This window comes from Vulpes vulpes, chromosome 14 (genome assembly GCF_048418805.1).
Source record: "Vulpes vulpes isolate BD-2025 chromosome 14, VulVul3, whole genome shotgun sequence".
Lineage (NCBI taxonomy): Eukaryota > Metazoa > Chordata > Mammalia > Carnivora > Canidae > Vulpes > Vulpes vulpes.
Window position 1 is genome coordinate 51096546 of NC_132793.1, and position 13672 is coordinate 51110217.

A 13672-nucleotide genomic window follows, 5' to 3' on the forward strand; every position below is an offset into this window, starting at 1 on the left:
AGGTGTCTTTAAACAAAAAGACATAAAACAAGATGATGTACTGGATCAGTCATGAAAAATGTCGTGACCCTGCTGATAGGAATCTAACCCTCTATGCTACGTCCACCAAGGGTAATGAATCAGTACTCAGTTAATACTAATTTAGTGTTCAGAGTGATTTCACAGAATATAACCACTGAAGATAACAAGAATCCACTGTATATCCAGAAATTAACCTCTTTCTGTTACTACCACCCCAGGTCCAGGCAAGCATAAGCCCTTGCCTGGATTACTTCAATAGCCTGGAACCAATCTCCTTACTTCCATCCTCCTTCCACCCCTCATAATCTCAACAAGGCTGCCAGAGTTATCCTATTAAAATGTAAGTCAGTTCATGTCACTCTTCTGATCAAAACCCACCATGGCTTCCCATTTTATTCGGAGTAAAAGCCAAACTGTTTTAAAAGAATGACCAAAATCCTTCAAAATGTGGGTGTCCCTTACTATATGCCATCAGTCTTCCTCTCTGATTTCATCCCATACTCCATGTCTTTCTTTATTGGTCCCCCAGTTACAGTCACAAAAGTATTTGTACCACTTCTCAAATATGCCAGACATGATCCCCTCAAGGAGTTTGCTTTGGCTATTCCCTCTACCTGGAATACTCTTGGCCCAAGATAATTATACACTCCCCTTCCTCACTTCCTTCACCCTTCATTTATGGCTCTCTCCATGAAGCCTGACCCAATCATCCTCCCAACATCCTATCCACCTACCATGTTTCATTTTTCTCCATGGTACTTATCACCATCTAATATACGTTTCACTTACTTGTTGAATTAATTAACTTCTCTAAAATACAAGCCTGATAGAGGCAAGAATTGTTGTATGGTTTGTTATCTACAAGATTCCTAGTACAAATAACAGTGCCTAGCACATAAAAAGAAAATACATAAATTGATATAGCTCTTACTATTAAAAAATAAATTTAGTCTTAAATAAAATTTTTAAAAAGTTAAAGTTATAGAAAAATTACAATTTTACCTTCTGCATCTGTTTATATCATCTTTCTAGTAATCAAGTCCAAAACTAACAGTGTTAAGGAGCTCACCTATAAAATATAGAGGAAAATCAGCAAAAGGATATCATTTCTTTTCATCTTTCTGTATGTGAAACTTAGCTTTGTTTATTCAATAAAACTAAGAAAAATAGGGACAAATTACTGTGCTTTCACTTTATTTTAATTTTAGGAAGTTATCTGCAGAATATAAATGAATCATGTAGCATATTCCATAACACATAATATTTCAGCATCTAATGAGAATATTATAACTGTCACTCCAATTTCTGCAACTTTAACCCAATGCAAATTAGATTAACAATGAAGAGTGTCGTTACTCTTTATGACCTTGTAAAGTTCCTATCATATTAAGCTCCATGCAATGAAAAGCATTCACGCCATAAGTTAGCTGCTGATATATCATGTATTAATACATAGGCGCAAAGAAAAAAAAAAGGGAAAGAAAAGAAAAAGAGAAAACCTCTCATTTTCAAGACACATCAATAGAAGTGATGATCAACAAACATTGCTTGAATTTGGCTTTTGGTCTTGACAAGTCCTGTATCCAAAATGGATTTCTTCCTTATGTTGACCTGAGAGGTAAATTTGAATTTCAGAACATTTGTCTACAAGACCTCCATATATCAGATTTTAATATTTAAAAATCTCCAAGATTTAGAGATTATTGAATAGGAAGGCCAGTTGCCATTCTTGCTGGACTGAAAATGAGAAAATCAACTAAAAGAGTCTTTAAAAAGTTTTACTCATTCTTTTTAATTTGGATTTATTTAAACATAAATTTAACCATCTGTCTCAAATCTGGACTCATTTCAAACTGGTTTTCATAATTAAAGTACTCTAAAGAGACAACTCAATGGATCTAATCAATTTTAATTGGCTATAAAATACCACAGAACTATTCATAATGTATGAAGAGGCAATTTAAGAAAATCTACTTCCCAATTACAGAAAAATTTACTTCTGAATAAGACTTGTAGCTAACACCCCACAGTTCTAGCAATAGGTATCCTCTTGTTCTCTCTGCACAGAATAAGTGAGGGCTTGTAAATAATCAAGGAGCTTACAAATCTCTTAGTATTCTGTTTTGTTTCCCATAAAGAAAGAAAATTTGAAGGAGAGTTTGTTTCCCTACTCTTGTTATAAAAGTGGGTGAAGAGAGATCCTTCTAAACTTCACTAGACTGTTACCGGCATGTGTAATGTGGAGTAGCTCATCTTGTCTTCTTTTTCTTGAATATGATGTATGACAAATCAGAAGAACTGAGGATTCTACTCATGTAAGAGAAACTCCCACAAACGTTATTGTGAGTATTTTGAGGATTGGTAAATGTAAAACCCTAGCATAATTCTAGTCACACAGAATCAATTAAATAGGCTATATAAAAATACGTAACTATGAGAGTTATTTTGAACACCTTTTCTGATACTTAGTACATCTTCAGGCAAACTACAAAAGTTCAAAGCAGGGCAGCCTGGGTGGCTCAGTGGGTTAGCGCCACCTTCAGCCCAGGGTGTGATCCTGAAGACCTGGGATCAAGTCCTGCGTTGGGCTTCCGGGATGGGCCTGCTTCTCCCTCTGCCTGTTTCTCCCTCTGCCTATATCTCTGCCTCTCTCTCTCTATCTGTTCCTCGAATAAATAAATAAAATCTTTAAAAAAAATAAAAATAAAATAAATTAAAAGTTCGAATTAACACTGTATTTGAACTCACTTAATTCAATACTGTATAGTAATACAGTGTTGCTTACATTTTATAAAATTACCATGCATTACATTTACTCTTAAAAATATATTTTTTAACTTTGGAAAAAAATGCTACATGTCATATGAACAAAGGGACTGCATATAGGTACACAGGCAAAGATCATATATATATTTTTTACAACATAAACAAGTGGAAGACTATAGTGAAATTTTAAAATCTGGCAATTGGGACACCTGAGTGGCTCAGCAGTTGAGTGTCTGCCTTTGGCTCAGGTCGTGATTCTGGAGTCCCGGGATCAAGTCCTGCATTGGGTTCCCTGCATGGAGCCTGCTTCTCCCTCTGCCTGTATCTCTGCTTCTCTCTCTGTCTTTCATGAATAAATAAATAAAATCTTTAAAAAAAAAGAAAACTATAAACTCTCAGATACAAGAGGCTCAAAAACCACAAACACAAGAAAAAAAAAAACTACAGCAATATACATCATGATCAAATTGCTTAAAACCAATGATAAAAAGAAAATCCTAAAAGCTACCAAAAGAAAATAAAATGTGCAAAACAACAAAGATAAATATTAGAGCAGATTTCTCTATGACATGATACTAGAACATCTTTACAGATCTAAACAGGAAAATAAAATGCCAAAATAGAATTCTATACCCAACAAAGATATACTTCAAAAACGAAGGTGAAATAATAACGTTTTCAAGTATTCAAAAACAAAGAACTTATTACCTACAGACTTACATTACAGGAAACAATAAGGTAAGTCACTCAGGCAAAAGTAAAATGATACCAGATGGAATACAAAATGCTAGAAAAAATAGCTAAATATCTGAGATGTTCCGTTGTAGTTTTAAAAATAACTGACTACTTAAACACACACAAAAATATTAACAAGGTAGGGGGACTTTACAACATATGCAAAAGTAAAACATATTACAACGATAGCACACAGACCAGACGACTATACTTATGTAAGAGTCCCAGGTTAAAAGCAAAATGTCATAACAACACCTGAAGATATACTATGGTAAACTAAAGATAACAAAACAAAACAAAAAGTTATAGGTATTAAAGACAACAAAAGAGGTCAAAAAGAATCTTTTTTTTTTTTAAAGATTTTATTTATTTATTCATCAAAGACACAGAGAGAGAGAAGCAGAGATACAGGCAGAGGGAGAAGCAGGCTCCATGCAGGGAGCCCGACGTGGGACTTGGTCCCAGGTCTCCAGGGTCACACCCTGGGCCAAAGGCAGCACTAAACCACTAAGCCACCAGGGCTGCCCAGTCTTTAAAAGGAATCTTAAGAAAATGTTTCAATTCATCCAAAAGAAGGCAGATAAAACAAAAAGGAGAAAAAACAAAAAGTGAAACAAAGAGAAAACACACTGCAAGATGACAGGTTTAATCCTAATATTATCAAAAGTCACATTACATATAGTTTAATTATCCCCATTAAAAGGTAGAGATTAACAAGATAAAAAAACATGACTTAACTATACAGTGCTTACAAGAAATGTAACTCAAAAACAAAGACTAAAACAGATAAAAGAATGAAAAAAATAATATATATGTACATATTAGTGTAAACACTAATCAACATAATGATGGAGTAACTATGTTAATATCAGATAGAACAGACAATGCACCAAAGAATACTACCAAGGATAAGAAAGACCATTTTATAATGATAAAGGGTCATGTCATGAAGTGGATACAATAATCTTAACTGTTTATTCACCTAGTAACAAATTTTCAAAATACATGAGGCAAAAAACTGACAACTACAAGAAGAAATAGACTATTAAACTAATCCACAGTTACAGTGGGAGATCTCCATTGCCCTCTCTTAATCCTTAAAGAGACAGAAAATCAGTAAGAACGTTAAAAATAATAAGAAAAAAACACAATTAGCTTACTGGACTAAGCTGACAATAGAGACCATTTCAACCAACAGCAGCAGACTATACATTCTCAAGTGTATATGAAACATTTATGAAAACAGAACGTACTGTGGGCCAGATAACATGTACACATAAATTTAAAGAAATGAACTCATAAAAAAAAATTATCAAAGCAAAACAGAATTATAAATAAAAAAACATAAACATTGCTAGAAAAATGCCAAAAGTTTAGAAACTAAATCGCGCACTTTTAACCTACAAATCAAAGAAAAAAACAAAAGGGAAATTAGAAAATATTTTTAATTGAATGAAAATGAAGATGGTGCATGAAAATTTTTGGAATGTTGCTAAAACAGTACGTAGGGAAATTTACAGCCCAAAATGCTTGTATAGAAAAAAAGACAGTTCTCAAACCATTGGATCTTAGCTTCCACATTAACATTTAAATTTTTCAAATGGTGCAAACTAAGCCTAAAACAAGCAGGACAGAAATAACAAATATTAGAGCAGGAATCAATTAAAAAGAAAGTAGAAAAATAGAAAAAAAAAGCAATAAAGACAAAAGCTGATCTTTGAGAAGATTAATAAAATTGATAAACTTCTACTCAGAATGATTATGAAAAAAGTAAAAAGACATAAAATACCAGTATTGAGAATGGGAAAGAGAAAGTCACCATAGATTCTACAAATTAAAAAGGTAAATAAGGAAATATTATGAACAATTTAATACCAATAAATTCAACAACTTCGGTAAAATGGACATTTCCTTGAAGGACACAACCTACTAAAACTCAAAAAGAAACAGATTAATAAAAAAAAAAAAAAAGAAACAGATTAATAGTCTGCTTTAATAAAAATAAATGAGTTTATAGTTTAAAAATCTTTGCCAAAAAGTAAAAACAAAAACAAGCAGGCCTAGATGGCTTCACAAGTGAATTCTACCAATATTTAAGAAAAATTACCAAGTGAACACAAACCTTTCTAAAAAGTAGAACAGGAAGTAACCATTCACTGAATAGCATTACCTTTATAATAAATTTAGACAAAAATACAAGAAACAAAGATATAAACAAAAATTTAAAAAAAAAAAAAAATTTTTTCGGAACTTAACCAACCATATCCAACAATATAAACACTGATAATGCATCATAAGCAAGAGGAGTTTATCCCAAGAATGTGAGATTGGTATAATATTTGAAACATGAAAATCAAAGTAATTCATATCAAACAAAAAGAAGAAAAAAATATTTATCTTGATAGATATAAAGACAAACATTTGACAAAATATATCTACTCTAAAACAGAAATAGAAAAGAACTTCAACCTGATAAAACTTTGAAACTATGGCTAACTTAATACCTAATTTTGACTTTCCCCCTAAGTTCAGAAACAAGACAAAAACACCTTTGCTCTTTCTACTTATATTCTACATTCTACTGGAGGTTCTAGCTAGGGCAATTAGGCAAGAAAAATAAAAATATATCTAGATTGGAGAGGAAAAGATAAACTTTCTTTATTCAAAGACAATATAAATTTGTAGGAGTTCTTTTGTGAAGTCATTTGCACTTTTGCACATTTATGGATAAATGTGATGGAAAATTTTGCCAATATTTATAGGCATTATATCAAGACCTTAGTTCAGATACAAGCTTTGTAGATTCACAAAATTGTTTTATGGCTAAACGTAAACAAGTGCTCAACCAACTTAAAGTATACAGAATTTAATCTGCAATGGAAAAGGAAAACCTGTGCATTTTGTATTCAAGAGCTCATTATTCTATGCTGCTATCAAGAAAACTCTGAATTATTAACTTCAGCTTAATAGACTAAAATGATTTCAGGTGTTCTCAGTTTACATGTTATAAATAATAATCAATAGACTAATGTTCAAATTAGTTCAAGTCAATTTAAGACAAATATTTGCTTTCTCAGCACAGCACAAAGCAAAACAAGTTTAATATTCAAAATATATTACAAAAAAATAACAGAAATGCTACATTTATGTTGCAAATGAGTATTATATTTTACATTAGACAATATAAACTAATGTTCCTTTGGATAAAAGCTTTAATACTTAAAACTGAAGTATTCTGAGTAATCCACACAGCAAGGGTCAGGAATTTGGAATTTCACCATTAACCCAGCCTTCCTCCTGACCTCCTATAACTGCTAAACCTCCAGTTGCATTGTAACTGAGCCCTTGACTCTGAACCTACTCTCAAATCCAGAATTTTTTTTTCTAATGGTTTCATTTATTTATTCATGAGAGAGAGAGAGAGAGAGGCAGAGATACAGGCAGAGGGAGAAGCAGGCTCCCTGCAGGAAGCCCCTTGTGAGACTCAATCACAGGACCTCATTATCATGCCCTGAGCAGAAGGCAGATGCTCAACCACTGAGCCACCCAGGCATTCCTCAAATCCAGAATTTAATCCTTAATTATAGGGAATTATTTTCAGGCCTCGTTTCCCCCAAAGCCTGTTTTCCCTAAAGTGTCTCTACCTGGAAGCTATATGTCAGACTGGGATTTTAAGACCTCCTAATATCTATGGTTGCTAGAGCCATTGCCAAGGTATTCACTGTCAGTGCCCAGCAGTCCTTAGGAACCATTCCACAATGAGTCCGGTCTGGCCTAAACAGAAGAACTAAGATTCTGACATCTGCAAATGTTGGAAATTTTGCCACCACATCATCCTTATAACTTCACAAAAGAATGCCTATTTCCATGTTAAACATAAAATGCAGTATGAGGACAGCCCCAGTGGCTCAGCGGTTTAGCCCCGCCTTCAGCCCAGGGTGTGATCCTGAAGACCAGGGATCAAGTCCCACATCGGGCTCCCTGCATGGAGCCTGCTTCTCCCTCTGCCTGTGTCTCTGCCTCTCTCTCTCTCTTTCTGTCTCTCATGAATAAATAAATTTTTAAAATTTTTAAAAAATAATAGTAATAATTAAAAAATAAAATGCAGTCTGATAACAAAGTGTTCAAAAATATAATTTTATACCTTTTCACATAAACATGCATATAAAGATAGTTTCGATTATAGAAAGATAAATTTATGTATGTGTCATGTATTGAGAACAATTACATAAGAACTTATTTTAAAAACATGTATTCTATAGGTTATAAATTGATTTAATGGCAGCAACCAAATTTTTGAAAATAGAAAAATATCACTAATACCTTTGAAAGAAGAAATGTAAATTAATTCACATATTTTAATTTCATGAGATTCAGCCAAGTAGTAAACTTCTTGGGACTAATTAAAATTATAATCTTCAAATTTCTACTTGCCTTCCTACTATTACAACACTAAATTGTATTTTATCTACATTAAAAGTAATAAAAAAGTAAACTATTATCTATGAAAAATATTTGATAATATAAGTAAGCACTATGTACAAGAACTATTTAAAATTTTATTAGGACATCAGAAATAGATTTCATTTTTTTAAACCAAATAAACTAATCATTAAAAAATGGATACCAAAGACGAGAAAGTAATTATTTCTTTTTTAACTAATCATTCTCCAACAGATATAGACCTAGTGTGAAATACTTAGCATAGCTGAATTACAATACAGTTGGATTACATCATCACTCGCTCTGGATGAATTTAAATATGGATATTTTTAATACAGGGCACTAATTTGAGAATGGTAGCCACGCATTAAGTAAGAGACTTCATAAAATTAACTATTTTGACAGGTTGAATACTAATGCTTAAAACAAAACTACTTCTAAACTACTCTTGAGGGATCCCTGGGTGGCGCAGCAGTTTAGCACCTGCCTTTGGCCCAGGGCAGGATCCTGGAGACCCGGGATCGAATCCCACGTCGGGTTCCCAGTGCATGGAGCCTGCTTCTCCCTCTGCCTATGTCTCTGCCTCTCTCTCTCTGTGTGTGACTATCATAAATAAATAAAAATTAAAAAAAATAAAATAAAATAAACTACTCTTGATTTAGTAAGGGATCCCTTGCACATAAACTGAATTTTGAAACAGAGTAAGACTTGTAGTTCATCAATTAGAATATCAACTACAAATGGGTAAGCTCCATGAATATCTGGGAAATGCTGCTTGAATTTCAATAACTTAAAAACAGCAAATGCTCAGTAAATATTTGATTATCTAAACCTTTCTTAAAATAATAAAGGAATAATAATTAGGTACATTTAATTTTGAAAAATCTATAAAATAATCATCCGGTGTTGGAACCTCTGACTCCAAAGTAGGTATATGATCTTTACACATACCATTTTTTAAATTTTGTCATTTCAATGATTAAGATAATTACAGAAGCATTTCAAAAGATATGTTTACATTAATCAAGAGATCATGATCTCAAAATACTGGCTGGGGTACATGATAAATAAGTAAGTAGAAATAAGAGAACTTTAAACACCAATTCATCTTCCCTAAAAAACAAAACAAAACAAAACAAAAACAGGAGAGACACTGCAAAAAGCAGAAACGTGAGGTAAATGTGGGAGGGGTGGGGACAGGAACAGAGGAAAACATAGTAAATGTTGGAAGGAAAATAGGAAGGAGAGGGAGAGCAAAAGAAAGGGGAAGGACATCCAGAAGGAAGGGGAGGAAGCAAGCAGAGAACAGCCAGAGGAGGAAGAGTAGGGATGGAGACAAAGGAAAGAAGAAAGGGGAAGGAGAAATGCACCTCAAACAGTATTTCTTTTACTTTACTGGGATTAACAACAGAAGCATGCTATTTTCATTGTGCAAGATATATTCAATTGTAAAGCTATTTATTTTGCTTACCTCCACAAAATAAGAATATATACACGAGACGTAAAAGACCAAGAGACAATATGTTAGTAAAAAGGTAAATGTAGGGATCCCTGGGTGGCGCAGCGGTTTGGCGCCTGCCTTTGGCCCAGGGCACGATCCTGGAGACCCGGGATCGAAACCCACGTCGGGCTCCCGGTGCATGGAGCCTGCTTCTCCCTCTGCCTGTGTCTCTGCCTCTCTCTCTCTCTGTGACTATCATAGATAAATAAAAATTAAAATAAAATAAAATATTTTTTTAAAAAAAGGTAAATGTAAAAAGAAAAAGAAAACAGAGCTGCTAATAAAGCTTATATTTAGACAGTTACAAAATTCCTTTAAAAACCTCCAACTTTGGGCAGCCTGGGTGGCTCAGCGGTTTAGCGCCTGCCTTCAGCCCAGGGCGAGATCCTGGAGACCTGGGATGGAGTCCCATCAGGCTCCCTGCAGGGAGCCTGCTTCTCCCTCTGCCTGTGTCTCTCTCTCTCTCTCTCTCTCAGGAATAAATAAATAAAATTTTTTAAAAACCTCCAACTTTTATAATTTAAAAAAATTTAAATATGAAGACTGTGTACTCACATTTAAAGACTCATAACCATAAATACTTGGTTAAAACAAATAATACACATCTCTTTCTATTTGCTTCCAAAGGTTTTTATGAAAGTGTTAGGACGATATGGGCAAATAAAATTAAGGAATCAAAACAAAATAATGCTTTAAAATGATCTTGTATTTTAGTGGCTTTTAAATACCACAGGAAAAATAAGGCTAAAAAAGGCGTCTAAACAAATACAACCTTATTTTTCTTATTTAATATTCAGTAATTAAATAAGTAAAGCTGATACTGGAAAGAAAATTTTGAACACTCTTTGCTTTCTATTACAAGTGCTACATAATTCCATTTAGTATAAACTACTCAAAAATATTTTACAGCATTTTAATAAAGCAAAAATATAAAAGGACTTATTAGATAATTTGACGATTAGTCTATTTTGATAATTTTAAAATGTGAATTGGTCCTAAGTGGAATCATTCTCCTACTTATAAAGACAACATTCAAATGATAAGAATAAAAATCACTAAAATAAACATTTTTCACAATTTTTTCATACCTTTAGCTAAAGCTTCTTTATATTTCTCTTTGGCAGAATTCATTTCTTTTATTAACTGTCTATAGCTGGATTTTAATTTCTCTAATTCTGTCTTTGTAACCTGTCAAGAAAAATAAAGAACACATTTTAAAAGCTTAAATTTACATTGCTAAGAATTTGAATCCAGAAGTACTACCTGATATATATTTTATTACTTACAGATCATAGTTGCTCCTTAATATACATTATAGACAATATATTAAAAATCAGTTTAGAAATCAATGATAAATTCAACAGCATATGAAAAAAGAAAAAATATTTTTAGAAAAGTAAGTCAAGAAATAATGCTGCCATCATCTAAAGTTTAAAGATCATAAATTAATATACTATGTATACAAATATTTACTCTAATAAAAAAGCTAATTTAAATATTTATTTTAATTATACAGAGTAACTTGGAGTTGTTCTAATTTACCAATTCTAACATGAGTATTTTTGATTTGGGTATTTGGGATATTATAATGTCACTTTAAAGATGTATCTAACGACCACTGTTGGCTACATACATAACAGTGGTCATTACATACATACATGAATTTGGTTATTATTTCTATGGAAAGACTAAACAAATGCAAATCTTTGATTCTATAGTCAAAACCCATTTAAATAGCATTTAAGGAAAAAACAGGGGTCTTAGATGGGATCTGAAAAACTTCTAATGTACCTTTGAGAAGACTAAGAAATCAGCAGCATCAAAAACTTGCAAAAGGGGCATAAACAACTTAGAAGAATATTCGAGTCAACTTTTAACAAACTCAGCACTACCATTGTTCTTGACCGGAGGGAGGGTAACATTATATAAAAAAACGAAAATATCAATAAGCTATGATACAGACATAAATGAGTCTGAACCATTCCTTAAAAAAAGAGAGAGAGAGAGAGAGAGAGAGAGAGAGAAAGAACTCAAGGGAGACCTGAGTGGCTTAACTGGTTGAGTAGCCAACTCTTGGTTTCAGCTCAGGTCATGATCTCAGTGTCCTGGGAGCAAGACCTGTGTCAGGCTCCACACTCTGTGAAGAGTCTGTTTGAGGGTTTTTTTCTCCATCTCCCTCTCCCCCTCAACCTGTTCATTCTCTCTCTCTTTCTCCCTCTCTCTCTCTCTCTCAAATAAATAAATAAATCTTTAAAAAAAAACAAAGAAAATTCAGTAATTAACTTTGTTTAATGGACTTTATTTTTTAAAGATTGAGTTTCAGAGCAAAACTGAGTAGAAAATACAGAGATTTCCCATATACTCATGCACAGTCATCCCCCACTAACGTGGTAAATTTGTTACAATAGATGAACTTGAGATAATACATCATTATCACCCAAAGTCCACAGTTTACATTAGGTTTTATTCCTGGTGGATTAAATCTATGGATTTAAACAAATATATAACAACATATCCACCATTATAGTATCATACAAAGTAGTTTCACTGTCATAAAATCCTCTGGGCTCCACTTATTCATTCCTCTCTCTCCTAACCCCTGGCAACCACTGATCTTTTTATTGTCTCCATAGTTTGCCTTTTCCAGAATATCATTCAGTTTAGCATCACACAGCATGTAGTCTTTTCAGAATGGTTTCTTTCACTTGGTAATAACGCATGTAAGTTTCCTCCGTGTCTCTCTGTGGCTTAATAAACTATTCAATAATATTCCATATTCAATATTCTGTTCACAATTCTGGGTCTTTTGACACTTCATATAAATTGTAGAATGAGTCTGTCAATATCCACAAAATAACTTACTGAGTATTTTGATTGAGACTGTGTTAAATCTAAAGAGCAAGCTGGAAACAACTGGTATCTTGACAATACTGAGTCTTCTCACCCACAAACATGGGATACGTCTCCAATTATTACTTCTTTGACTTCTCTTATTGGAACTCAGTTGTTCTCCTCCTACAGATCTGGTATATATGTTGTTAGATTTATACCTAAGTGTTTCATTTTTGAGGTACTGATGAAAATGGCATTGTGTTTTTAATTTCATATTCCACAAGTTTATTGTTGATGTATAGGAAACTGACTGACTGGGCAGCCTGGGTGGCTCAGCAGTTTAGTGCCTGCCTTCAGCCCAGGGCATGATCCTGGAGACCTGGGATCAAGTCCCACATCAGGCTCCCTGCATGGAGCCTGCTTCTCCTTCTGCCTGTGTCTCTGCCTCTCTCTCTGTGTGTCTCTCATGAATAAATAAATAAATAAATAAAATCTTTAAAAAAAAAAAAAAAAGGAAACTGACTTTTGTATGGTAACACTGTATCCTGTAACCTTACCATAATCACTTATTAATTCCAAAGTTTTTTTTGTTGATTCTCTTAGGGCTTTCTACATAGACAGTTATGTCATCTATGAATGAATACAGCTTTATTTCTTTGTTCCCAATATGTATGTATTTCTTTTTCTTGTCTTGTTGCATTGGCTAAGACTACAAGTATAATGTTAACAAGCAACAGTAAAATGAAATATCCTTGACTTGCTTCTGATCTTAGTGGGAAATTTTCGAGTTTCTTATCATTACACATGATGTTAGCTGTAGACTTTCTGTAGATATTCTTTAGCAAGTTGAGGAAGGATTCCTCTTTTCCTAGTTTACTCATTATGAATGAGTACTGGTTTTGTAAAATCACGTCAAGTGCTTTTCTGCTCAATTTTTGTTTGTTTAACCAAGTCTTTATTTCACTTTTGAAGGATAACTTCACAGGGTATAGAACTCTAGGATCATGGGGTTTTTTTCTCTCAACACTTAAATATGTCATACCACTTCCTTGCCTACTTATTTCTTAGGAGAAGTCAGATATAATTCTTATATTTCTTTTATAACTAAGGTGCTTTTTACTCAGGCTTATTTCAGGATTCTTTTCTTTATCTTTGATTATCTGTAGTTTGAAATTGATATGCCTATGTGTAGTTTTTTGGTCATTTTTTCTGCTTGGTGTTCTCTGAGCTTCCTGGATTTGCTGTTTGGTGTCTGACACTAAGTTAGGGAAATTCTCAGTCATTATAATTTCAAGGATCTCTTCTGTTCCTTTCTTTCCTCTCCTTCAGGTATTCCCATAAATAACATAAAACATGTTATATCTTTTGTAGTTA

At 33.2% G+C, this 13672-nt stretch overlaps 1 protein-coding gene across 13 annotated transcripts in view; it reads right to left on the bottom strand.

Annotated features, from left to right (window-relative positions):
• FER (FER tyrosine kinase) overlaps positions 1-13672 on the bottom strand; it is a 434834-nt gene that overhangs the window by 347076 nt on the left and 74086 nt on the right. For 11 of the 13 annotated variants that reach the window (XM_025992805.2, XM_072736632.1, XM_072736630.1 and 8 more), the window contains one exon: positions 10555-10654. In XM_025992805.2, the coding sequence (XP_025848590.1) occupies positions 10555-10654 (100 nt within the window). Of the gene's footprint in view, positions 1-1023; positions 1091-10554; positions 10655-13672 lie in introns of those variants that run through there. The other 2 variants (XR_011997006.1, XM_025992807.2) reach the window with 2 other exon arrangements.